The sequence below is a fragment of the Chroicocephalus ridibundus genome, chromosome 2 (genome assembly GCF_963924245.1).
Source record: "Chroicocephalus ridibundus chromosome 2, bChrRid1.1, whole genome shotgun sequence".
Lineage (NCBI taxonomy): Eukaryota > Metazoa > Chordata > Aves > Charadriiformes > Laridae > Chroicocephalus > Chroicocephalus ridibundus.
In genome coordinates, this window is record NC_086285.1 from 20279108 (window position 1) to 20304305 (window position 25198).

Sequence of the window (25198 nt, forward strand, 5' to 3'; positions counted from 1 at the left end):
CAGCATGCTGTTGCCATTAACAGATGCCTCTGATGACAATGTGGCTGTCACCACCAATACACTACATAAAACCAGTAGCAGCAAGTGTCTGCTTCATCTATGCTGCTTCACACCTCTGGTGGCCTTTGTGCCATTCTGGTTTAGGTTGGCTGTAGTGATCACTCTCTTCGTATGATGTTTTTAAAAGTTAAGAAACTGTAGAGTTCTCCTGTAGAAAGTACAGGAGAATGAAAAACTGCAGAGCTCCAAGAAAGAGTGAGCAAAAGTAAATTCAGTGCAATAGAGGTCCATTTTCTGAAGATATTAAACAGTTTTAAGACTACACCAGTAAATGAACACACCCTTTTTATTACTGAGGCAACCAAAGTGGGGAGAATGGAAACAGCCTGTTATAGGTAAAGCCAAATGAGATGTTGCCTAGTAACTCTCAGCAGGGAAGCATTTAAACCCAGCCAGTTTAGCGAAGCTGATGTTCTGACTCAGAGATTATTTTCTCTGGAAAAAAATCTGAAAGCAGGAAAGCTCAATTTAACAAACATATGATTTATTTTGCTGTTACAGCAAACCATGGTGACAATGCTTGGGAGAATACAGAAGTATTTACAAACTTGTACAAGGAAGAACAGACAAGGCGTATTTTCAACAAAAGCATCACTTTACTGAACATGTGTTTTGATGCTGATTTTTTCCCTTCATATACAGTAAATTTCACATTGATTTTTGGTTTTGGATTCTGAAATACACAAGTGATAACAGAAGTCTGGAGATATTACACAGATCGTTACATTATTATCATTTATGTATGAGGAAGTTTCTGGAGCAAACCCTACTTCAGCCTTGCTATTGGACACAGAATCAAAGTAATTGATTTAAAAGAAGAAAGACTCCGTGCTTCCACTGGTTCTGTTGCCTGGAATAGTTTTAATTAGGCCCTCCATCAGGACTTTGCTTTTATGGGTTCACGGAAAAGTCACTTGGCTTGGCTAAAGGTCTCTCACATCAGGAGACCCCCCCTCCAACCCTAATTTGGAAATTCACATTTTTTTTTATTCCCTTTAGAATGATATGATGATTTTACAGAAGTAAAAGGTCTGGCGTGATCAGCCATGTGCATCTGTATTCCTAGGTGCCACAACTATTGTTCGGCATAGGCAAAGTCAGGTCAGGAGAGCACTTAATTTCAGCATTCTCAATACAGTTAATGATGATAGTTATGAATGGGAACTATTGCATAGATTTTTTTTAAAATTAAAAATATACAATAAACAGATCAACGCTTACATCACACTAACCATGAAAAGGCAAACTGCTAAAGAGTTGCCATAAAAATATGTATTTTATCAACACTGATAACAGCTGGAAAGCAAAGCTGCAATGGCATAAGTACTAAAATTTGAGTTCTATATTAAAAGCGTGAGAGTTTTTCACAAGCCTGTTGTACGTGCAGTGAAAGGATGTTCTGTAAGCCACAGAGATCCACTTCTCACTAACCAGAGCCTGGTTTGAAGTTTAATGAAACACTGTTGATACAGAACCTCTGCCCAGAAGGTGTGGGACCATCATCAAACACATGGCCTAGATGGGCGTCACACTGCAACAGAAATGATGTACCCTTATTACCATTGCAATTATGGACCAATATTGTGCTGGTACCTACTGTGCTATCCTGGATTAAGAAACTTGTATAATTAATTCACTGTTGAGTTGAGTAGGTGGGGGAGTCTTGGGGAGTGACTAGAAATACATCCTGGAGTAATCACCTCTGGCCAGTGGGAGAATATCTGCCCTCAGACAAGCAGATCCCAGAAGAGGAAGTCAAAAGGTACTAATGCCAGAAAGTATGGGAAGTAAATGGGAGAATCTAGACATCCCAATATATAATGAAAATGTCAAGTTAATTGAGACAGTCACTATAGGTCCTTCTCACAGGTTAGCTGAGGATTCCCCCCCCCCAGATTACTGATAGGAAAAAATTAGACTCAGAATAGCTATCAGGGGCTCATTATAAAATTAGATGGTTGTCTTCAGCTGGGGTTCTTGAAAGGCGATTGCTGGATATTACTGCAAACATGAACTCTACCATGATAATGGACTGCAGCGGGTGCTTGTTACATTTGCAGATAATACCTAATCCTGCTAGAAATGGCTGCAAGCACACCGGAGGACAGTACTAGTAATCTTAACAGCTTGGAAAAACAGACAGACGCGCACACCCCCAACACAAAAAAAACCCAAAACCCCAGCCCAAGAAGCAATTCATTAAACTCAGTTGCATATTTTTATACCTTAACAAAAGTAATAAATAGTGCAGATTTAAGGTTGTGAAGAAATGATTAGGGGTGGCAGTTCTTGAAAAAAGGACCTGGGTATTACAGCAGGTCCCAAAACAAGTATGGGTCATGTGCCCATGGGTCAAGGTAAAAGTGTAAGGACAGGAGCACTATCTATAATGCACCTAAACAGCCTTGAATCTCTGATGCAGACTAGGCCCAGCTACAGTGCTATGTCCAGCTTTGCACTGGCCTTCAAGAAGCAAAAGGATCAACTGGAAGGAGTGCAAAATAGAGCAACAGGAAGATCAGAAGAGAGATGATGGAGGGAGTCAAAATAGCCACGCAAAATAGAAGGGTGGCTTCTGTGCAATAAGAGAACCCATAGAAGATAGTTGTGAAGATGCAGGGCACCACCATCACTGTGCAGGGCAAACAGTAATAAGTTTCAACTGCTGCAAAGCAAATTCAGTGTTTTCCCCAGTGTCTAACCAACAGTAGGAGACATGAAGGCTACAACTCATTACCTATTAAGGATGTGGAGTGTCCATCACTGCATAATTTAAGAAGAGCTTCAGCAAACATTTAGCGGGACTGAATTAGGAAGAACCGCCTCTGTGATGGGAAAATGTGTGGATTAAATCTCAGAGTCCTTTCTACTGTCTGTTGTGACATCCTGCAGTTCACCCAAGGTCCTCTGAATAAACATTCTGCCTAAACTCCAGCTCTTGGCTATACTTACACAACTGCTCTCCCCAGTGACATCATTTTCTTCACACCAAACTGACTATCTATATTTGATACTTTGAACTCTACTTGTGTTTTGTACCAAGAAGTGAGACAGAATGGTTCTAGTGGTTCTAGTGATACCGTAATTCTCACTGCTGTATTTAGGTAGATTCATTCACGGGCACAAAGAAAACTTACTTGTTAAGATTTGGATCTTTGGGTATCACCTCTAAAATAAACATACCTGTTTGCAGACGACTTCGGTTCTAGTTGATCCCAACGAGTTATCTGGTCGTCTTGTGATATTGGTATTACTTTCATCTCTGCCACAAGTACCATAAGCCTCAGAAAATGACGGCCATCCAGTCCCAGAATTGTACTTCTTCTCTGAGCTGTAGTGGAAATCGGATCTTCTTGTTAATTAATAACAGAGATGTTATAAAAAAGTCTGGTTTTAATAAGGACATTGGCTTTTTTCCTCATCTCTGTCTTGTACTACTATTAATAATATTTGGCACAGTAGAAGTTTTCTCACTGGCATCAAACTGTGCTGGAAGCACTTTTCCAAAGGGAATTCTCCATCAGCCCACGGCAGGAGCTTTTGCCTCACTGTTTCTATTTCACTGACAGGTTGGCATTTTATAAAGCTTGAAAAAAGGTTTTTCCAACAACTGAGCACATTGTTTAGCTGAATTACACCTGCAAAGTTGCTGTTCGAAGTGTGGCCCAATACACTACAACCTCAGAGAAGAGAGTTTACAAGACGAAACAAAGTATGGAAAATGGCTGGGTTGGGCCACCGGACCAGGCTCATGTCCAATGATATCTTCGGCCTGCAGTCAGCCATCAAACTGCTTTGGAAAATCAAATAGAGCCTTGCTCAAACCTTCAATCAACCAATGACGAGGCCTTACAGCACAAAGATCTACTTTTCCCAAGAGATAATCACAGCCATCAGAAACAGTACTACAGGCTCTCAACTTATGGGTGCCTCCTGTTAACATCCAGGATTATCAAGCCTGTTTAGTTGCGTATGAAAACCTAGATCATATTGGAAAATATTTTTGGGATTTAGCATACAGAAATGAGATAATACCTCCTTTTTAAAGTCGTGCGAGCTTTGATAGCAATAAGTACTTTCTCCTAGCGAAGAGTGACCTAGTGTGAGTTAAAGCGAGAAATGAAGACAGACTCACATACTACTAGGATAAGTGGTCTGGAGACCCACCACAACCGTTTTCCTCCCGGTTTCCCTTGTTTTATCCCAGTTTCACAATCCCAATGCTCTTACTGGCATCTAGTGGTAGATGGAGACACCAACACCAGCAGCAGTTTTCTATAATCCAGGGGATTAGTCCATCAGTCAATGCAGAATTTAAACAAGATATCTAGTATATATCACATATATTTTGGTAGGATATTAATACAGTGAAGAAAAACCTGCATATCCTACTTGCAGTGCCTTTTAGAAAGACAAGACAAGCAAGCTGGGCAGAAAGCTTAAAAAAATCCAACCCAAAGAACAGTGCATGCTTCAGCATGCATTTTATAATTAACTGTACAGAGCTGTCTTTAAAGAATACAAATGTGGAAATAAAAGAGGATTTTCAAACACAGAATGACCAAAGGTTAGTTTTTGTGGGGACTGCTGCTCAGTCCTTTGCATCAATCCACAAAGATCCATGAGAAATGCTCTCCTACCTCCACCCCTCCATAAAAATGGGGAGAAATAAGGACACAGCAGAGAAGCAGGCTGCACCAAAGCAAATGCAGTTTGCAGATGTAGGGCTCCAGGCCTATTTCATTCCAGCCAAAGAGGGCAAACCTCACGAACACTGTACCTGCCAGCCCCAGGATCCCAAAGAATCACCTGGGGGAACATAAATGTCCGTACATGCCCTCCAAGTTTCCCTGACATATACCTGTGCTGTTTCTTTTTTATTTTCAAAAGATTTCAATCAGAACCCTTCATTTTTTTTTGACACAGGGATCTTTCTGCGTATTCATACATAGATATGAGGATTCTCTCTGCAACCCTGTAGAGTCAAGGAAGGTCTTTAATGCTTTGTGGGCTTCGCGTCTGACCCTGACTGACTCGATTCCTTACATGCCGCTCACAACGCTTAAGTTTATTGTAGATGTTTTCCACTGCTAAAGGATCAATCTTTTGAGCTGTTAAACTAGGTCTCAACAGAAATGGTTTCTGTGTGGTTTTACTAACAGTAATATCACTTAGATTCCCTAATAGAAACATTTTAGTACCCCAAAATATTGCTGTTCAGGATCATATTTGTCCTTTGAAGTATTTCACCACTTAATTTATGGATAAATGGACTTTCCCTAAACATATGCATTAGATTAGCCTTCGACACACCATTCCTCCAGCACATGTCATTTACTTTGATCCCTGTTTCAGTCGTCCTGGATGGAATCCAGATAATTCTAAAAAGTGCTTTTTGTTGTATGAATCTCAGCTGTAGGTTTATGGTTCGGTGGAGGTTTGAGATTTCATTAAAGCACAACAATTTGCTATCTATAAAGGTTAGGGGGTTGTTCCATGTATTTCCAACTCTTTCAAATGAATATTTCATAGCAGAAGTTAATAAATTCTGGTATAAATATATGCACACACGTATACTTTGAAAGAAAGGAGGAAATGCTTTGTGTTTACCTGTAGCTAATGATCTAATGCATTGGAAAAAATAAGGACATTTTTAATGCACTAGGAAATAAACCTGATGAATGAATCTCTTATCAAATACCATTTTATCCCTCATTCTTAGTGTCCTCCACAACATAAAGCATTCATGGAAAATAGATTTTCAGACTATTTTGCACATTTAATAATTTTCTTAAAAGTTTTTTTCTGTTAAGTTTTTTTTTTTTCATCTCCCTGTATCAGTCTGTAAGGCTCAGCATTATTTTATGCTTTAAACAAAGGTACTTATATTCTCTGAGAGCTGGATACTGCAAAAAGCAGCATGATTGTTTGGTTATATTTTTGTTTTGTTATTAGTTTAGCAGCAGAAGCAATTCCCTCCAGTGTTCATCTCTCTTCATGTTGGCCTGTCAATATCTATTTTCTAATATAAAGGATGGCTAAATTGAAGGAACATTTGAAGGAATGGAAGGAACTCATCCACAGCTTTAGTAATTTAAAATTTCTCTAATTTATCTGAATTTTCCAGAGATATTTTTAGGTTTTGTATTTGTCTTCAGAATATTCTGCAATGCTGCATTAGCTTCTGAAATAAATTTATTTAAGAATGTTTATTAGCAAACCTCTACAGAAAAAGATACATTTAAGCAAATGTTCAGTTGCATAACAACAGTTTTCTGTACTTGGTCAAAGGAAAACTAACTGTTCACAATTATCAGCCTCTGATTTTACCATTTAATTGCTTAGTTTAGGTTTATTTTTAATACGGCCGTTACATTTTTCCTGTTTTCTTACTACCCAGATCTCCTGTTCCTCAGCTTCCCATTTGTGATGCAGCCTTTAAAGTCTTCATAAAAATGGGCATATCGGCCATATTCCATTGAACTCTCAGTTGGGAATAAATAAAGGCTATTTTCTAGATCAAAACTATGAGGAACTGTCTTTTCTGGTTCAGTTACAGAGAACAGAACACCCTCTGCACATCCTACTTCGAGGCACTCTATTTCCTTTTACTTAGACTTTAATGAAGTTGCAAAATATATAGTATTGTAAAGAGCACAGAGGTTAATAGCGCAGTCGTTCGCGGTCAGGTTTTAAAAAGTAGATGTAACCAAAAAGGCAAAAATAGTGGAATTTAATTTAGGGAACAAGAAGGGGGTGGGGGTGAAGAGAAAGTCTCAGCTCCAGTACGAGGGACCCAGCAGTAAACCCAGCCAGACTAAGGCAGACCAAAGGTCTCTCCAGCCCAGTAGCATGAGGGGCAGAAGATGACTGTGGAAGAGCAAACATACAGCGATACTCATTTGAGGAAACTTGTGGCTTAGGGACCTCTTAGCAGAGAGTTATTATCAAGCAAAAAGGACAGTGTGTATGGCAGGAGAAAAAGGCAGACCCTCATGTAGCAGCTGCTGTCTGCTGGCCACTGGAGACCCTCGTATGCTCAAGAAAAGGGCATACCATGTACCCGTATCACCACAGGTATGCTGGAGATCTTATACATACCACTCTGGCACCAAAGGATGGTTCTCCTGACCTACGCTTTCCGTTCCTCTCATGGAAACACACTGCCCCTCCTGCCACAGATACAGAATTTTAAGGACGCTGTGAAATCTGAAGGATGTTACCTGAACAGTGGGGCGTTGCAGCACACGCAGTAGTATATTCCCGATTCTGTGTTATTCAGATAGATCCCACTAAATGGCTTTTTAAAAAGGAAGAAAAAAAAAAAGAGAAGTTAATAATGCAGGTCTTTAAAAGCTCACCATCTGGAACAAGCATGTAGGAATCAGATTCAAAACAGGAGAAAAACCATAAAAAGAAGGCTTCACAGGGGGGCTTTGAAGAACAAACATTAGCAGCCTAAAGAAATGAAGGGGAGGATGCCTTTGGATTAATAGTGAAGACTAGCCCCTGCCCCAAGAAACTTTGAGACCAGTCAGATGCATAAATCATCCAGGTACCAGGGCCGGAGTCGTGACCTCCGAGGAACTTGTGACATGTGCAGGACCCCAAAGACCAGGGCTCTGCTGTGGAGTGACACGGCTTTAAAGTGTCTCTACAAAGGGACTCTCCTCCTCCGTGCATGCTCTGGAATTGGGATCTTTATTTTGCAGAGAAGGATTTGGGCATGGTTCACATGATTTAATCCCATGGTACACGCTCCACACACGCAGAATCCCTGTCTCTGGGCTAGGGACACCGGCTCTCCACCCACAACACTGTGGCCTCCATCACAGAAGGGAGTAAAGTGCAGGGACAGGTGGGTGGGTGATCTGGCACACGAGGGATAACCTGGCTCCTGAATGCAGTGCTATGTATAATATTTCCATGGCTAATCTACATATGGTCAAAAAAAGGAGACTATAGGACAAAAATATGATCTTCTCCCTCCCCTCAGGAGAGGCCTCCACTACTGCCACACAGACGGCTGAGCTGGCATTAAAGTATCCCAGAAAAAAAAACAGCAAAAACAAAATATGAAAAGAATGCAGAATGTTTTTTCATCTGCAAACCAGTCTGGGTCAGAACAAAACGCACACAGTTCAGTGTGTTGAGTCTAACCTTCATCTACAGAAAGGCAGGGGAAAACCTCTGAAGAAACTGAGTGGTGGCAGCTCCCCACAGCAGGTTTTTCTCTGCCCAACAGGCAGAGGAGGTGGCTTAACCTTGGATAACATCCGTGCTTTTGCTCACCGGTTCGGTTCCTTTTTCTCTTGTAACATAGAATTGCTCTGGAGTCAATTTTTTTTTCCAGTCCGTAGCAACAGTTGCTTCAGCTTGTTTAGTCAGAGAGCCTGTGTCTTCAATTAGATACAGAAAGTTAATTTGTATGATTTTTAACACCATTTTAACTTAGACACTGTTGATGTTTTCTGCCATCACCTCAATTCTCCCCAAGTTTCTGTGGGTACAGACAGGGCACAGGAGGGCAGCTCAGGGACACAAGAGCATGGGCGAGTGCAGGACTTTGCATCTGCTTTCCATTCTGTGTGCTGTGTATGGAGAGCAGCTCCAGCGCGCCACTGAATGGAAAGGGACACCTACGACCCAAGGTACCATCCACTTTCCCGGCGCAGCTCTCTGTCCTGGCTTGGGATAGCTGCTGGTCTGATGGTGCTCCTTCTTCATCCCCGGGTATCACTGAAAGCTTTGGCAGTTTGCCTCTTGGAAACCCTTGGAAATCAGAACTAATGCTCATTTATGGGCCATTAAAGACTAGCAACTTCCGCAAGCCTCAGTGAAAAGTGGTGCTGAGAGGGAGAACTGGAAGAAAGCAACACCTATAGCCCAAAAGAAATGGGGCCATAGTTATGTGAGGGACACTGAACAGGAGAGCAGAAGTCACCCATCATGGTGCAAACCTCCAGCAATGCCTCCTATGAATCTGTACTCAGCATGCAGAACATTTATGGTGGTATGGGATTGGCAAAGAATTAATGAAGAACTAATAAAGAAAAACAATGAGTAAAATAGTTTAATTCCCTCCTAATCAAAAAGTCTAAGGTGGGGAACAACCTCCACGCTTATCTCCCATCAGCATCCTGGAAGATCCCATCAAGGATCCTTGAAAAAAAAAATCAGTTCCTGAGTGATAAACACTTCCCTGGATTCATCTCTTGCAAGGCAGAGGTGATATTGCAGGGGGAAAAAAAAAAACGGAATTTGCAAATTACAGTGTAACTATAAAAACTGTAGTGTAGCCTGCCCGTTCAAGAGCAATACCCACAGCAGGCTGCCTTAGCCCTTTCCGGCGGGCTAGAGGACACCGGGGACGAGGATGCCCGCCCCTTGCAGGGCTGCTCCTGCCCTTTCCCCCCCGCCCTCCCCATGTACCTGTGCCACGGCGGGCGCAGCCGCCGCCGGAGCCCCGCGCCGGGGAGCGGAGGAGGAGGAGGAGGAGGCGGCGGCTCCCGAGCATCCTCCCGAGCAGACGAGCCGCCATATCGGCGGGGCGGGACCGGGGGAGACGTCTAATCCCTGCGTTCAACCTAAATAATTGCACCTTACAAAAGCAATGAGTAAAGCACCCGCTTAAATACCGATGCAGCCTTTGTAGGTAAAGGTTTCAATCACTTCTGACTGAGAGGCAAAGAGATCAGCTTAAAAATGGAACGATCGCTGCAGACATAAATATGCCATAGATACAACAAAATCCTGTCGAGGCATTTGTTTGCAGTTGTTATAGGTTGTTTTTAGGGAGAACAAGTGCGGTATTTGCATGCAAAAGTGCTCTTGCTCTCTTAAATGCATGTTATAGGCATTGCACTTAGTTATATTGATCAAGTAATCGCAAAGGCGAGGTGCTATTTAAGTGGCTACTTGTTTATGCAGCGTGATTTGCAGTCACAGCTGCTTTGACTTGGCCTATAAATATACCTGTAATAGGACACGTATTTTAGTTTGGCCCCCTGTGCTTGGAAGGTGAACCTAAGCACAAGTCAGTTTGCCAGGGTAAGCCTTACTGCTGTTCTCTGCTTTTTTTCCAGTAGCTCCCTTTCTAATTTGGAATTAGTTCATCATTACTGAATGATGTGGAAGGAACTGTTGTGATTGCATCAGATAACAAAGCTAATAATGGTGTTTAATGCAAAATAACTTTATTTTTAGTCTAATTCTTCTAGCATAATTTTAAAGTCAAAGCTAAAAAAGAAGTGTTGTGTGATCAGCCTTGTATATACATACCCTTCTTATTGAGCCAACCTCATGTCTAAGACGGTGAGTTCGATGGCAGCCAAGGATATCCAGCACAGCGTATGATCCATACCACGGCCGTAATCAAATGCTCTGCTGGGATGCACTAAGCTGTGCATGGAAAGAGGGACAGCAGCAGGGCTTGTAGATCATCGCATTCGCTGTCTGCAGTGGCCGGGGAGAGGGGGACACCCAGTTGGTTAATGGCTTTGTCCTATACAATGAGACACAGTGGAGCGGAGTCAGGATACCTCCGTAAAAATCTTGGACATGTGATGCCTGTGAGTCCTCAGGACCATGATTCGGGATGGAAGGGCAGTGGGGCTGCTGGACACAAAGGAGAGGGCTTCGCCAGGGCTCTCAGTGCTGGTGGAGGGCAGCGTCTATGCTGTAAGCAGAAGGATGACATTTTCCCATGTTCAGCCATTTGGGGAAGTGAAGACCAGAGAAAGATTTTTCCAAACCCCTTCTAGCTTACCCCTATGGCATCTTATATCAGTCATTTAGCCATGGTTTAGGAGGGAATTGGAGCATGTTAGGGAACTTCTGGAGAGACCCAATTTGACACTCCCCAAGTTCTGGCAAATGGCTTAGGTCTGGAACGTGGTGGCAGGTGATGGTGTTGCTCCCAGGGCTCGCTGCTGCTCTCTCCGTGGAAGGCACGCATTTCCCTCCCATTCCTGGCCTTGGTGTCAGGCAGTGTTTGCTGCTGAGGACAGGCAATCAATGGAGTTCTCCCTGAAGAACTGTATCTGGGAAGTGAGGGAGGGTGAGAGAAAGTGATTAGTCCTGAAACTTGCATGTTTTAGTGCAATTGACATTGATTTAACTGCTGCTTTTTTAAAAGACAAAATTCAATAAAAAATGAACCGTCAATATCTTCCTTGCAGGTCTCTGCTAGTGTTACTACCCCAAAATGCGGCAGTTTCGAGGCAGTGGGAACTGAACCAACACAGGTGCGTTGTGGTGCCGTGTTCCTCATGCTCTGGAGGAGAGGAGCGGGCGCCTGGGCCACGCGCCCTGGGGAGCAGGGGGAGCAGGAAGCATTAAGCTCGTCAGCCCTAGCCTCGTCATCCTCCCTGTTATCCAGTCTATCGCAAGCCACCCCCTGATGAAAATGAGCGCGGTGGTGGAAGAGGCAGTTCCTGTTCATCCCAGTGGCTGTGACCCACATGGGAGGTGTTGCATTGGCAGATCGCATCCTCCATTTTTTCCTCCAACAGAAGCCTGACCTGCAATCCTCCAAACCGGCATGACAGGTCTTCCTCAAGCAGAAAACAACCCCCCTGGCTGGAGGGATCTCATTTTTCAGATCTTCAGCGCTGAAAAACCAAATCATTGTCCTGTCATGCCTGTAATATTGCCTCCCATGGTTACAGCACATACCAAGCTTCGTAGCTAGGCAGAGAACCGGCCTGCATTTCTCCCCATAGACTGTTATAAAAGCCAATTAGGCTGTTACTTAATTTTCCTCCTTTTTTTTTCTCCCTTATGCACAAGGGGAAGCAGTTAAAAGTCTCCCTTAGCTACATTATGTAAATTCTCAAGTAAATTCTCCCTGAATCATAATTCAGTGGGTTTATTGTTAAAAATGTCACCTGACTCCAGCACATACAGAAGCCGCATCCAGGGAAGGGTCACTCATCAGAAGCACAATGTCTTATTAGATGTGTGGAGATGGGGGAGAAGCTCCTCGGCTCCTCCTGCAGCGTTCCTTTGCGCCGAGGCGGCAGCAGCAGCAGCAGCAGCAGCAGCATGTGTGTAGGCAGGTGAAGGTGAGAGTAGGAGGGAAGCGGTCACGGTCCAGGCTATCCTGCTAATATTTATTCGGCTCTAACCATTTCCCAGCCCAGGCTCTGTCTTGACTGACAGCTTTGGGGACAAGCAGAGCATCACATAATGCCTACGCTGGCAGATACTGAGCAGTCAGCCAGGAAGCGGCGAGGTGCAGAAATCAAATGAACCCTGTGCAAATTCAGACCTCCGCTTAAGCAGCTTTTGCTAATAAAGCCCCTTGACATTACTACGTGTGGAAGCAAACACCAAAACAGTGGTATTTTTATTTTATATGCATTTGCATGCAGTTTTCCTCTGCTGATTTTGTCACACCTAATGTATGTCCCCTCCTATGGGATGTTCCTGTTGAAACACATGGGAGCTCATCATACAAGAATTTAGCTTGGACCTGTCGTATGTGGTGGTCCTGTGTGCCCAGCTCCCCGGAGAATGAAGAAAAGGGGACCAGCATGAGCACTTCGGTAGGTAGGTTATATCTGTGGTGGGCTCCATGTTCCCCACAGAAATCCTCACAGCTTTTGTAGGAGGTGATCGCAGGAACTCCACATCCTTCCTCAGCAGAGTCTTCCCTCTCCTCTGATAGACTTGATACAACCCCACAACTACTTTCTAGACACTCAGATGTGATGAAACTCTAAGCTCCTTGTATACGGACATACTTTTTCTGCATGGAAATGTTATCCAAAGATACGTGGTAATGCTCCGGTGCTGAATTCCAATGGAAAGGGATTTCAGCAAAAAATATTAGTAGCAGAAGTGCAAAAGCACCTTGGAAAAGGGTGTTGCTGGTTTCCAGAGGCACGGAGAGACTGAACGCAGATCTGAACCTCCCTGAAGCTGAGCCATGGATTCTGCTGAGATTCATTTGTGGAGTAGCGTGATGTGATTCAGGTCAAAGAGGTCATCAGAAATAACAAACACACAATTTCTTGCCGTGTTTCCTTTACGGTTTAATATCTCTTTCTGCTAATCATAAGCTATAGGATACCTAATTATTCTGACCTCTGTTTTTAGAAAAAAAAAGGTCATATTTATGGACGAGCTTAAGCAGGAGCCTTCTACTGGAGTCTGAGAATGGAATTTAGAACAGCACGGCATAGCATAGCATAGCATAGAATAGTTCCAGATGGAAGAGACCTACAGGTTTGGTCCGCTGTGACAAATGCTTTGAGTTGGATTAGACCAAATGCCTTCTTTAGGTCCTGTCCAGCATAAATTATTCTGGGATTCTAAGTGCTTTGAGAAATTTCTTGCAAAATGACTGAAGACATGAATTCAGAGTGAAATGGGTATTTTGCAATCACTCTTTGATAGAAAACTCCACTCTGCAATCGGGCCACTTGCTCAGCTACATTTCGTCCACTTTGAAAAGTAGACATTCACTCTGGGATGGGGTGAATGTATCTGCAGGGGCAGCCAGCTATTGGGAAGCAACAACTCCGGGCTATTTCCCTGGATTGCCCCATGCATCCCCCTATATCATACCATCCAAGTTCCTTGAGCCACATAGACAGTAATAATACATTCCCCAAACTCGTGTGTGATTTCTTATCCCTTGTACTTCAAGGCAGTGAAGAACTGGGATGGTTCTTCTTCTAGTCAGTACCCAAAGCCTCAACAAAGCATTGAATAAACGGTTATTTGGCAGCAACCGCCGCAGCAGCAGCTTTCTGTAGGTTATCTTAATGGATTTATCACCCTGAACTAAGCTCTGACCATCTGTTCTATCCTCTAATTACAAATGCAGAAAAAGCTAATGCATGATTGCATCATAAAAAAGTAAAATATAAATGATTTAAGAGTAGAGTATGTCATGCTTCACACTCCGATTGGGGGAAACTGCTCTCCCTTCAATGGACTGACTTACCTGGTAGCAGTTTGTCTCTTTCCCAGCAAACAGGAATTCCTGAAGAGCAGGGCTCACCATAACACATCTTATTCACGCTTATTCATCTTAAATGTATTTTGAAATTGGGGATTCACATAAGTGCGGTTATGAACCTTCTTTCCTTCTTTCTTAGGTGAGCCCCAAAAGATTTATTTTTAATGCCTTTTCTAATCAGGGAAAGCACAAAATCATCCTCCTTAAAAATCCCCAACCCCCCCCAAACTCTGCCTTTCCTCCACCTCACGTTTGCTGTGATGCAGGCATGTCTGGTAGAGTTGCCCACTGGTTTTGTGCTGGTAACTCATCTTCACTGCAATGCTCTTGGCTTAGAAGATAGGCGGAAAGCAGGGGGCTGAGTGTGCATGCCCAGCTGCTTATGAATGACCTTAAATTCTTTTGTACAGCCACTGCCCGAGCTGCCGGCAGTGGTAACGGTTTAGCTGGGAGTTCAAGTTCTGCTTCGCTTGTGTGGTGTGGGTAAGGACTCCGAGCAGCATCTGTCCTCTGGGAATCCTATACTAAAAAATGGATGCAATTGAACAAGTTATGGGGCCAAGAAGCAATATCTTGGTCCTCTGTATTTTTTACGGGGTAAATCCTCCTGCCACCAGCACCTCTTCCCAGTATGAAGCGACACGCCCTGGGTCTGCAGCAGTTTTGGCAGAGCTTTCAGCAGCCCCAAAGGCCGTGCCCTGGCTTGTGGAGAAGTTTGGTGGGGCACTCGAACACGCTGCTGGCTCCCTGCAAGAGATACCTGCCTCGGGGCAACACAGGGAGGCTGGACTCGCCTCTTGATTTCACTCAGGTAAGAATTATGAAGTAGTGAACAGGGCTGTTGGTAAAGTAGATGAACAGTGGAAGGGGGGAAATATCAAAATCAATTAGGCATCTGGGGTTTTGGAGGCTTCTTAGTTGTTTTTTTTCCCCCCAGTTATCTATCTAGTTCGAAAAATTGCCTGAGGGATTTGCAGGTGTACAGTGTGTGGTTCTGTTTGCCTAGTGTGACTTGCCTGCCGTAAACTCATTCTTCCAGCAGTACTTCAGGATTTGGTTATAATACTTGGTCTCCAGCATGCTCACCAGTTGTCTGCTGGGTAAACTAGTTGGAAAAACCAGCATTCTCAAGGCATGAGCTGGTTTTCCATTTCATGAAATGGGCAGTCTGGCCCAGCTCCCGCAGGAACGGGGTTGCCTTTCCAGAGTCTATCTGAGCAGCTCTGGGCTGAGCAAAAACTTCTGCTCCAGCTTCACGTGATATAAACACTGGCCAGATCTGCAGGGACATCTACCTCTATGGGAACTGTAGGTTAGGAGCCTTTTAAAACACTGTACTGAGTAAATGCTGCTGCTGTAGATGTTTTAGTCCATATTTGCTATGTAGGAAGAGGGTAGAAAGGATCAGAGCAGGCTCTAGGTTTTACACAGACCTCTTGTTTCCACACCGGACTGCCATTCACCTAGCAGGGGAAAATACTGGTAGGTCAGGTATTGCTAGCATGTTCGTTAGCACGCATTGCTTTCATTTTTGAGTGGCAAGCAAAGACACCTTCCTAGCATACCTAATGTCCAGTGGCTTTCAGCACCAAAACTGAGCACAGACCTGACTGAAATCTGTGCTTTTGTTTACTACTGTATTTCTGTGGTCAGCAAACACACGGCAAGTGACACCACCACTCTAAATTGGCGATGGCCCCTTTCTTATCCCTCCTCTATCCCACGGTAACAAAAGCTTCAGACCAGTCCCTGTGTAAATAACCACAGATTTCTGGCACGAGGTTTCGCTCTGAAGAAGGCGCCCTGGCCAACGGAGCAGCGTGCTCCTTGGTGCGTGTAGCACTGCATCCTGCACTCACCCTGCACTTCCTCTTATTTGTATTTTAGAAACATGCCACCTGCTACACGGTGCTTGGCTTGCAGAAACTGCCATGAGATACTTACACCCAACATAAAATTTGGCCCAGTGCTGCAAAGCCCCAGTCCCTGTCAATTCCTGGTACTTAGCTGTCTCGTCATTGGGAATTCCTGAAGGAGTTTAATACCTGAATAGCTCTAAACTCATCCAATGTTTGGTCTTACGACCTCTGACTTTTTTTTCATATATTTATACCTAAGTGCCAGCCTTTTGTCATCTAGCTCTCTTTTTGGTACGGCAGCTCCTGTTAATAGCAGGTGGATCTAGGATTAAACTCACTTACATTAGAAGTCGACAGCAAAAATTGTGTCACGAAAAGGAATGGGCACTCACAGCATGTGATCCTTCTGTATGACCTGCCATAGATAAACTGTGCCTTAAGATCCCCATTTGTCGCAGAATGCTCTGATTTTCCAACTTTGGAAATTAGATATCAGTACCAAAATCTCTTACATCCTGAGACACTAAGCAGAACCTCCACCCTTTCATAAGTTGTTCCCTAATGCCAATTAAAACTAATGACGTGACACGTTGAAAAGCTTTTTGACTCTTTAATATCCTTTTGACACTTGGCCTTTAAGGAATCTCCTTTCGAACTCTGTCACTAAAAGCATCTTGTTTGGAGAAGTTCATATTAAAAAGGAATTAAAAACATGCTATGGTGTGTTTTTTTTCAAATCCTTCTTATAACTAGGAAGCACTGCTGATCTGTAGAAGGATGTAGTTAGAAAACACAAGAGATGAGTATCAGGAACAGTAAGATAATCCAGGGACATCTCCTGGAAACAGCAAGAGAGAGCAATAACGAAGAAATGGGGAACACTGAGTCTATGAGCTGTAATTTAGACGTGGGACCAGCATGCACTGAGGTGTCTGGTTGGGTCTTCTTGCAACAGAAGAATGGACTGGTTTTGGAGCAGTTCCTGTTCCACAAGAACTTAATCACCATGTTTTAAAGCAAACTTGCACGTCACTGGCCCCACAAAAGGGAAAGATGTTACACACTATGGAGTCCATGGAGGAGTTTGTTACTTTTGGCAGTTTTATGCAGTATGGATGAGGGAGGGAGCAACCGCAGTGGACATCTCTAAAGCTTTATGTAGACTGGAAAAGGTTTGCTCACAGATGGGCCTCCATGCAAAACCTAATGGCACTGCACTTTCTAGAACAGTCTTTTGCTGAAAAGCCTGTTTTGTCTCTTATTCTAAAATAAGCAAGGAGATCTTGCATTGATAAAGCATTAGGACTGCTGGAAGACAGGGCCAAAGAAACCCTCTGCTGTGCTCACTTGCAAGGTAGGACTAGGACGAGGAGAGCTGGTTGTAAGCAGCGCTTGTGTAGGCGGGTATAGCCCGGGCAGAGGACCTCATGGGCGACAGGACCTGCTGCCTACTTTGGTGTGATTGCTTTTCTCATCTTGCTATATTTCCCCCAACGTTTATCCAACTTCAAGCAAGAACTGACTTCAATTATGCTTTGCACATGGTTTCCATAGATGGCATCTCAGCATGTCAGTGAAACATCAACGAGCTGGAAGAACTAGCTGGTTCATTAGCATGCAAATAAGCTCACTGCTTAATGAAAGAAAAGCTTTTACTAGCTCATTGTGTCTCTGATACACTAATTTCGTCCATGTCCTACAAATAACATTTTTATAGGTCAAAGACGTGCGTGTGTGCATGTCTGTGTTTCTGTCATTTCTGCTCATGCGCTACCTGTACCTGAACTGTAAGTTCTGCCTGGGCCATAGTGGACAAGGAAGGCCAGATAAAGTTATTCCAATGTTTCTGATATCTTTCGGTGTCAAAGCCAGTGTCTGTGTAACAGAAAAAATAATTGGCTGATTAAGAGGGTAAAGTTCTGCTGTAAGAGCCGTACTGGTAAACAATGTGAAAAAACCATGCCCCAAGTCCCCATAGCTGTAACGCAAAGCCCATGGCAAAATGCTGGAGCAGAGTCCCTTGGCGGTTTCCCTCGTGCGGTTTGGGGAGAGGTGCAGCTGCCGGGGAGGGGAGGAGACACCTCGGCACAGGTAGTGGTAGAAGGTCTGCAGTCTGGATGTGCCAGTAGGTGGTTGTACGTGGGTATCTGCGCTGTCTTCTGTGTTTTCCCCTCTGTGTAGCGCGTCGTGGTGTTTTGGATGTGCGGGTCAGCGCTCAGCAGTTAACGTATTTTGGCTGCCCGCTGATTCCCACCCCTGCCCTCCGCAGGCACAGTCCTGCCTCCCGGAGCTCACGGCATGGCCAGCCCCACTTCTCAGCGTCTCGGTGGGATCCCTCTGAAATGTCCAGTGCCTCACATAGGTCCAATGTACAGCATTGAAAGAGCTCTTTTTTAGCTTCTGTAGTTCAGGGAAATAGTTCACACAGGTGAAAAAGAGGTCTTTTGTCAAGGTCCTTTGTCCCACCACCAGCTGTGGATACTTTGCTCCGTGTTATGACCCCAAGTGGCTCCCAGCATCCCCAGACACCACCCCCCAGTATGTCTTGTTGGACAGACATGCCTTAACACGTAGGCTACAAACCTGCAGGAACACGGGCTGAACACACACGCGGGCGGCCAACACAGGTCTTCCAGCTCACGTGCGTTGATGTGTGCTGCTGTACTTGTGCTTCTGCGTGTGGAAAAGTCCTCGAGAGAAGATGCAAAAAGAGAGCAAAAACAAAAAGGAGGGAAGGTGAAGGAAAGAAAGGAGAGAGCGGGTTAACAGATGATCTGTTACACAGGCCAGTATCATGAATAACGTACTGGTCATCTTCGATGATGCTTTTATTGTATAAATAATAACTTTCTGAACGCATCTTGATTGTCTCAGAGCTATGGTTTCCAGCAAGTGTCATGCCTTCCTGGTTCCCTGCTGGCCTGGTTGGTGTGGCTGGACCACGCTGCATGGGCACCGTGCCTGGGGGGACTGCCCTGCCCCAGTGTTTCGGGACGGGACACCCCAGCTCCTACCACAGAGCAATGCTTTGCATTTGGGTTTTTTTTAAGGATAGAGAAGGATACCAAATCTTTTTATTAGTTCAACTCATTTGTGAAAAAAACATCCCCTGAGACAAGGGGTCATTGTTAAGATGATGAGGATAAATACTAATAGGCGCACAGACTGGATGCGAGAATGCTTCTTCCCGTTACCTGTGGCTTGACGCAAGTGACGTTTCACCATCCACAGAAGCTGTCACTTTGGTTTGTGCTGTGTTCCTCTGTGCCAGCTGTCACCCAACAGGCCACGCTGGTTACTTGTTTGTAACTCCCATCACGGGGGCAGGGGATGGTGGCACCGGGGCTGGGCTGAAATGGGGTGCTGGGCTGCGGGCAGGGCTGGGGATGGCGGGTCAGGGCTGTTAAGGCCTGTTGCTTCACTCAGGACCCTGACAATTGATCATTATAGCAGGAATTTTTAGCCAACATCTCGCACTACAGTACCAAATATCCCAGTGGCCCAAACCTGCTATTGCTGCCTGAACTGTCACCTCCCCGGCGGCAGCAGCTGTCGCATGGTGGTACCTTGTTATGGAAAAAAAAAAGGCTTATGAAGAATGAAAACCTTTGTAGTATAAAATAAATAGATCTGAGTGACTAAATCAATAAATGTGACTCTGCTGACTGCCCATTTTCATACACCAGTGAAATCCTTGAGGTTTTTAAACGGAGCTGCCACTGAACCTCCTTCCTGGCCCTCCAAGCTCTGTAGCACTAAGAACTCTGGCACAGGATTAGAGACCCCATTTTCACAACCAGTCTCTGAAGGCAGAGCAGGAACAGTAACTGGAGAACACCTTCGGGAGCTTGTGGGACTCTACAAACCAAAATATTCAAGAGAACTGTGAAAGACTCATTTTTCTCATTTTGGCTGGCTAGCTGGTCCTTACACTGTGGGAGTGAAGCCATGGGAATGAAGGAATGAAGCTTGGCAGATGTATTCTTCTAGTTAATCAAGGAAGATACAAGAGGCACAAGAGTTGTGTATTTAATTCTTTCCTAAGTCTTGAACTTTGGGCTTGTCTTTATTGGGTACATCCTGGTCTTCAGACTCTTTCTCCGGTGTGTCTCACCATCCTCTAAGATCAGAGGCAACAGAGTGTATACATGAAATGGGCTAAGTCCATGAAGTTAAAAAAGCATCTCCTGGAACTTTGGACCTTCTACCTAGTGGAGCATAAGAGCTGCCATTTTACTGTTGCATTTAGCAGCTCAGGATGTCACAAAGGCATAATGGCCAAATCCTTTATTGCATACGGAAATTGTGTATTTTGAAGGCCTGGGGGACGAACCGCAATGCCGTGTTGAGCATGTAATTTCCAGAGACAACAAAGGAGATGCTTCTTTGCATAGTGAAGACAGAAAACTTTAAGGGATATTAAATACATCGACACATAGGAAGTCCTTGAACTGCAAACGCTGAACACTGCCAGAGCACTCTGGAAACGTGTAAATGTATTTGTGCCATGTTCTTAACCTTTTCTATATTGGCCATTGCTGGCGATGGGACACGTGGTTGGCTAGGCTCCTGGCTTGAGCCTGTACGGCCAGTCTTTTACTTTGCTGCGATGGCACAAGCTGTCTTCAGGCTTTAAATTACAGGGGGCTTATTTTTGCTTATTTTCAGTCTTCTGAAGGAAAATAGGTACTACCAATGTGTTTGGAGGAGAAGACTCTTGTATAAACCAGCAAGAGAGCTATGAATATAATAAATGTATTAGTGCACATTTCTATCTTAATTAAGTTGTCCCGCCAGCCAGTAAACGTCTACTGCCTCTGCGCAGTCTCCATTTTGACACTTTGCGTTGATAATGAGCTGGATTTATGGAGAAATGAATCATGTAGTAGAAGAGCTGCAGATTCATACACAGGAGCTATGAATGAAATAATATGTCATCATTCAAACCCCATATTTACTAGTAAAGACTTGTTTTTCCCTGAAGTCAAGTTTGATGTCAAAAATAACAGAAAAAAAAGTTCCTCTTGGGTCAGAAAAGAAACACATGTTTTGCTCTAAGAGCCTTGGATTCTTCTCGGGCTCAGTGGCAGAGATTTACTGGAGGAAGAGTTCGTTTCAATTTCTACCGTGCAAGGGAGTACAGTTTGAGGGAGTGACGTTCTGCCACTGCTGTAGTTTAGCAATGCGCAATTGGAAACTATTTGAAATGGGTTATTTCTATAAATTACACAGTTGTTCCCTGCTAGCATAGAGATAAAACAAGTGTAAGTTAACCTCAGTGCTCCTACTGCTCAGGGATCAAGGGCGACCGAAGGGAAGCACAGAAGTGCTGGTATTGCTGCTGCCAGCAACCTGTACTGCCTCTGCATCTGCTTGGGGAAATCAGAGGAATCCACTTCTGCAGCGAGGTGTTCACCAGAAGCACCCCTCAGAAACAGGCCTCGGCCAAAAACTGAAGAGCCCGGAATTATCCACTTAAAATCCCCTTATCCACGATGGTTCCGGCACACACCGAACAAGCAACGGCAGAGAAGTGTGCAGGGTCGAAGCATTAGACTCCCTCACACCAAAAGCTGTATTGCAACTTGAAATCACATTGGCAGCGCCACCAGTTTCGGTCTGCTGCTTTGCTGCTTCGTGTTCATTAGAAAGTTCGAAATCACGTCTGACCTTTCATCAACACAATCCGGTTTTGTATTTCTTGATATGCAGATGTGCTATATATTAAACGTTGTGTTTTTCAGTGACAAATCAAAATCAAAATTCTTTTTCATGAAAACGTGTGGCAGGGGTGAGCGTGTGTTCATTTGTGGTGTGTCAGTTCCAGGTGCCTTGGAACAGACCGTGCAATAAGCATCAAGCTGAGCAGGGCACTGAAGTTCAGCACAGCCAGTATTGAAGTTAAGTGGTTCCAGTGAACTAGGGGAACCAAGACTATGGTGTCCTCATGCTATCTTCTCTGAGAAGCACAGACATCACAGTAAGGATGACTTAGAGGTGCCTCTTTCAAATCAGGGTCTACGGTCCGCATCACTGCCCTGGGATAATCATCTACATGCCCTCTCTCTCAAGAAGCTGAGCATGTCTCATTTGGTTTCCATTCTGCACAGCTGCCGGCCATGAGGCCTACTTTTGTGTAATTGTCCAATGGTTACAGCTGTGGAGGAATGAACCTCCTTTCAGTTCCTGACTTTGGTTAAGACAGCTTTTCACCGTGCAGGAGAGCTCCTGCCCAGGAGCGTGTTGTTCTAGGTAGGGTACAGTTCCTACATTTTACAATAGACACGCAGTAAGCTGTAAGAACATTTCCAGCAGTGGGCACTGGAGACCCAGACTCTCTTTTCCCAAAGCAAAAAACCTAACTTAATATTAGACTGAAGAGGTTGTCCAACTTTTCTGTTTCTATAGTCTATAAATCCTGCATTCTTTTCTACATGACAGCAGAGCTTCAAAAAGGGGGCTGAAGAGTGCTTAGTGACTAGAATACACCCTGGCAAGTAGGTAGCTGCAGACTGTTTTGTTCATGATGAGGACGGTATCAAGCCAGACCCCTTCCATGTCCTGAGTGACCGATCTGCCAACCAAACCATTACGTAAAAGGAAAATTTGAGGCCCTTCCTGGTCTGGTCCTGAAAAGAAGGTAGGTGATCCCTTCACTCAGGCTTGGCCCAAGCCGAACGGTGTATGCTGGGCATGTCCTGGGAATATTCCCCCAGCTGAGCCCTGCAGAAACTTCTGAACATTTTGTTTTCGGATCCAGACCTGGAATGAGTGTGAGCTGGGCAGCTCGTGTCAAGGCTGGGGGAATTCTTCACCAGGGCATAGGCACAGCTACAGGTCCCCAGGAATCATCAAATAAAAAAGTGTGGCACCTCGTGACTCACTTGACAACTAAACTGCAGTTTTCAAAGCAACAATATGGGATTTAAGTGTTTATATGCTACCTAGATCTTATTTCTGAAACCCAAATGCATTACAATTTTGAAGTGACAGAACTCAGCTAACACAAAGCTAAAAATTGTGAAAGACATAAACCAACCCTCATCCAACATTTTTGGATCATCAAATTCCACATTATACAAGGTTGTGTAGTATTTTTTTTATTTGTTTAGCTAATAATTTTATGTAAAGCAAGTTTATATGTCTAAAATAGAAGTTTCCCATTTTTAATTTTGAAAAAGTTACATTTTGTCTTTTTTTATTTATTGACTTTTATTAGAAACAACAGAAATTGCTTTGATTTTTCAAGACCTCAAACAGAACAAGTCACACTTTTACATTATGGTTCCAATACAAAATAATGAAATTCCAGCGTAGGAAAACCATACGAAATGATAGCTAGTAGGAAATTAATTCTTATTTTACTTCCATTTCCTGCACTTTCAAAGTTGCAGGTTTCTACACCCGATCGTGCCTGTCAGCGAGAGCATATCGCTATTCAGCAGCCCCCTACCTGCTACGTAGCAATGATAAGAAACACATCCTCACCTTCCACTCGGTCCTGCTCGCGTATCATCTATTTTGTTTCCAGAGTTCTTTTTCATTCTGATGTCTAGGGTACTACTGAACATAAGGTAAAAAAAACCAAACATGAGGCCATATGAGTGAATTTACAACAGAAAGATAAAATGTCCCCCAAAGGGCTACCGGAAAATCATGCTGCCTGTCAGAGGAGGAGGGAGGGGGAGTGGTGGGATCACGCTCGTAAGCACTAATGAATTCAACGGATACAAACCTCTGCAAAGCAAAGCAAAGTAACTGTGCGTATACAAACATTAAAAAACTACAAGAACACAGACACCGCATTTTTTTATGGTTCTTGGGTTATTTCGCACAAAAAAATTGTCCGGTTGTTTTTAGGTGACTTGTTATTTCACCAGATGTCACGCTTCCTTGCTTCATGGATATATAATTCCTACAAATGTGCATGGGAATTGAAGGAGTGTAAAAAAAAAAAAAAGGATATAGTGTATTTGGGAAATAATTTAAACCTATTTAATAAGCATTATAATGTTAACACATACCAAATATTCTTGATCTCACAAATTTTAATCTGTAGTTTTACAGCTTAGTCTTAAAACAGTACCAAAAAATAAACAAAATTTCTAAGCCTTGAAGTTGGATATCTAAAATGTGTTTAATCAAACATTTAGGACAACATACCAGCTATGCTTCTTCTTGATAGCTGGACCTGAAACCCCTTATGTTTCATAAATATTAGCACTGCAAACATCTTTAACATAGTCATTTTGGCAAAATTTGTCAAGATGATTAAATATGTTTGTATTGATCTGCCTCTGCACTTCCTTGTTTTATCAAGAAGCCTGGCTCAAACATTAGATCTACCATATACTTTTTTGGAGGAAGCAGAAGCCCAGCTATTCCTTGAGGAGAGTCTTCAACCAATTCAACTTCATTCCACGCTCTGTTATACTCGCCACGAACTAAACTACAGCGAATGCCAATTCTGTCTGCTATCACCTAAAAAAGGAAAGAAAGAGGAGTTAATCGCAGTTACTACACGTGGCTTCTGTGATGTACAGCAAGGCCAAGAGATGCTTAAAAAGAAAACAAGTACCCGAAAGGCCAAGAGCTTTCTTGAAACAGACTTTGTAAATCTCTAAAGTGTTCCAAACTGCAAATGTTTATTTTTGGTTCCGCTTAGAAAGTGCAGGCTTTTAAATGTTATTTCTACCATATTCTATGCACAACACGAAAAATATTCATTTTAACTCTTTTCAGACACGGATACATTTGTTTATCAGCCAGTCCTTCAGATCTCAAATGAAGTGCAACACCCACAGTACCCAGCACTGGTTTTTTTCCAGTTGGAAGACTTATTTCTGAATAACATTTTGAAGAACCGTCTATTCAGGCAATGAGGTGCGTGTACCTTGCACACACACAGCTAGTATGAAATATTAAGTGCAAAAATGCAACACTTTTATCTGTGTAAGTTCAGGACCACTGCTTCGCTCCGAAGCACACTCCTTGCTTTTCAGGCCCGGGAATGTGGGAAGCAATGAAATGCGAGGCCAGCGCCTGTGAGATGAAACACCTGCCTTTCCTCTGTGCTGCGCTCTCACCGACAGACGCTTAATGGTTTCCAGCTACAAACCGGCTCCCTCAGAATGCATCTGCCGGGAAGGAATGAAATCCTGAAAGATTTTTAACTTGTTACAGGGATATCCGTTGCTTAGACTGCCATGGCTTTAAGAGAGGTGATCCGTCCCTACTGGCTCGGTATTGGGGCCAGTTCTGTTTAATATGTTTATCAATGATCGAACGAGGGGATCAAGTGCACCCTCAG

At 43.7% G+C, this 25198-nt stretch overlaps 2 protein-coding genes across 5 annotated transcripts in view; both read right to left on the reverse strand.

Annotated features, from left to right (window-relative positions):
• Positions 1–523: 523 nt before the first annotated feature.
• MSRB2 (methionine sulfoxide reductase B2) lies at positions 524–9669 on the reverse strand. Its single transcript, XM_063324669.1, has 5 exons — positions 9493–9669; positions 8353–8459; positions 7284–7360; positions 3244–3391; positions 524–1591 (listed from the first exon to the last, which is right to left on the reverse strand). Exons 1-5 carry the CDS (start codon positions 9599–9601, stop codon positions 1487–1489), a joined length of 546 nt encoding a protein of 181 aa, XP_063180739.1. The 5' UTR covers positions 9602–9669; the 3' UTR covers positions 524–1486.
• Positions 9670–23108: 13439 nt separating this feature from the next.
• ARMC3 (armadillo repeat containing 3) overlaps positions 23109–25198 on the reverse strand; it is a 67074-nt gene continuing 64984 nt past the window's right edge. For all 4 annotated transcript variants that reach the window (XM_063323875.1, XM_063323876.1, XM_063323878.1 and 1 more), the window contains one exon: positions 23109–24369. In XM_063323875.1, the coding sequence (XP_063179945.1) occupies positions 24160–24369 (210 nt within the window). In that variant the 3' untranslated portion in view covers positions 23109–24159. The remainder of the gene's footprint in view (positions 24370–25198) is intronic.

Excerpts from the sequence above, each read along its gene's own strand:
- MSRB2 (XM_063324669.1), bottom strand. The coding sequence starts at position 9,601 with ATGGCGGCTCGTCTGCTCGGGAGGATGCTCGGGAGCCGCCGCCTCCTC. Across the intron at positions 8,460-9,492 it reads CTGCGCCCGCCGTGGCACAG|ACACAGGCTCTCTGACTAAA; the intron begins GTACATGGGGAG and ends ATCTAATTGAAG. Across the intron at positions 3,392-7,283 it reads TGCAACGCCCCACTGTTCAG|CTCAGAGAAGAAGTACAATT; the intron begins GTAACATCCTTC and ends TTTCCACTACAG.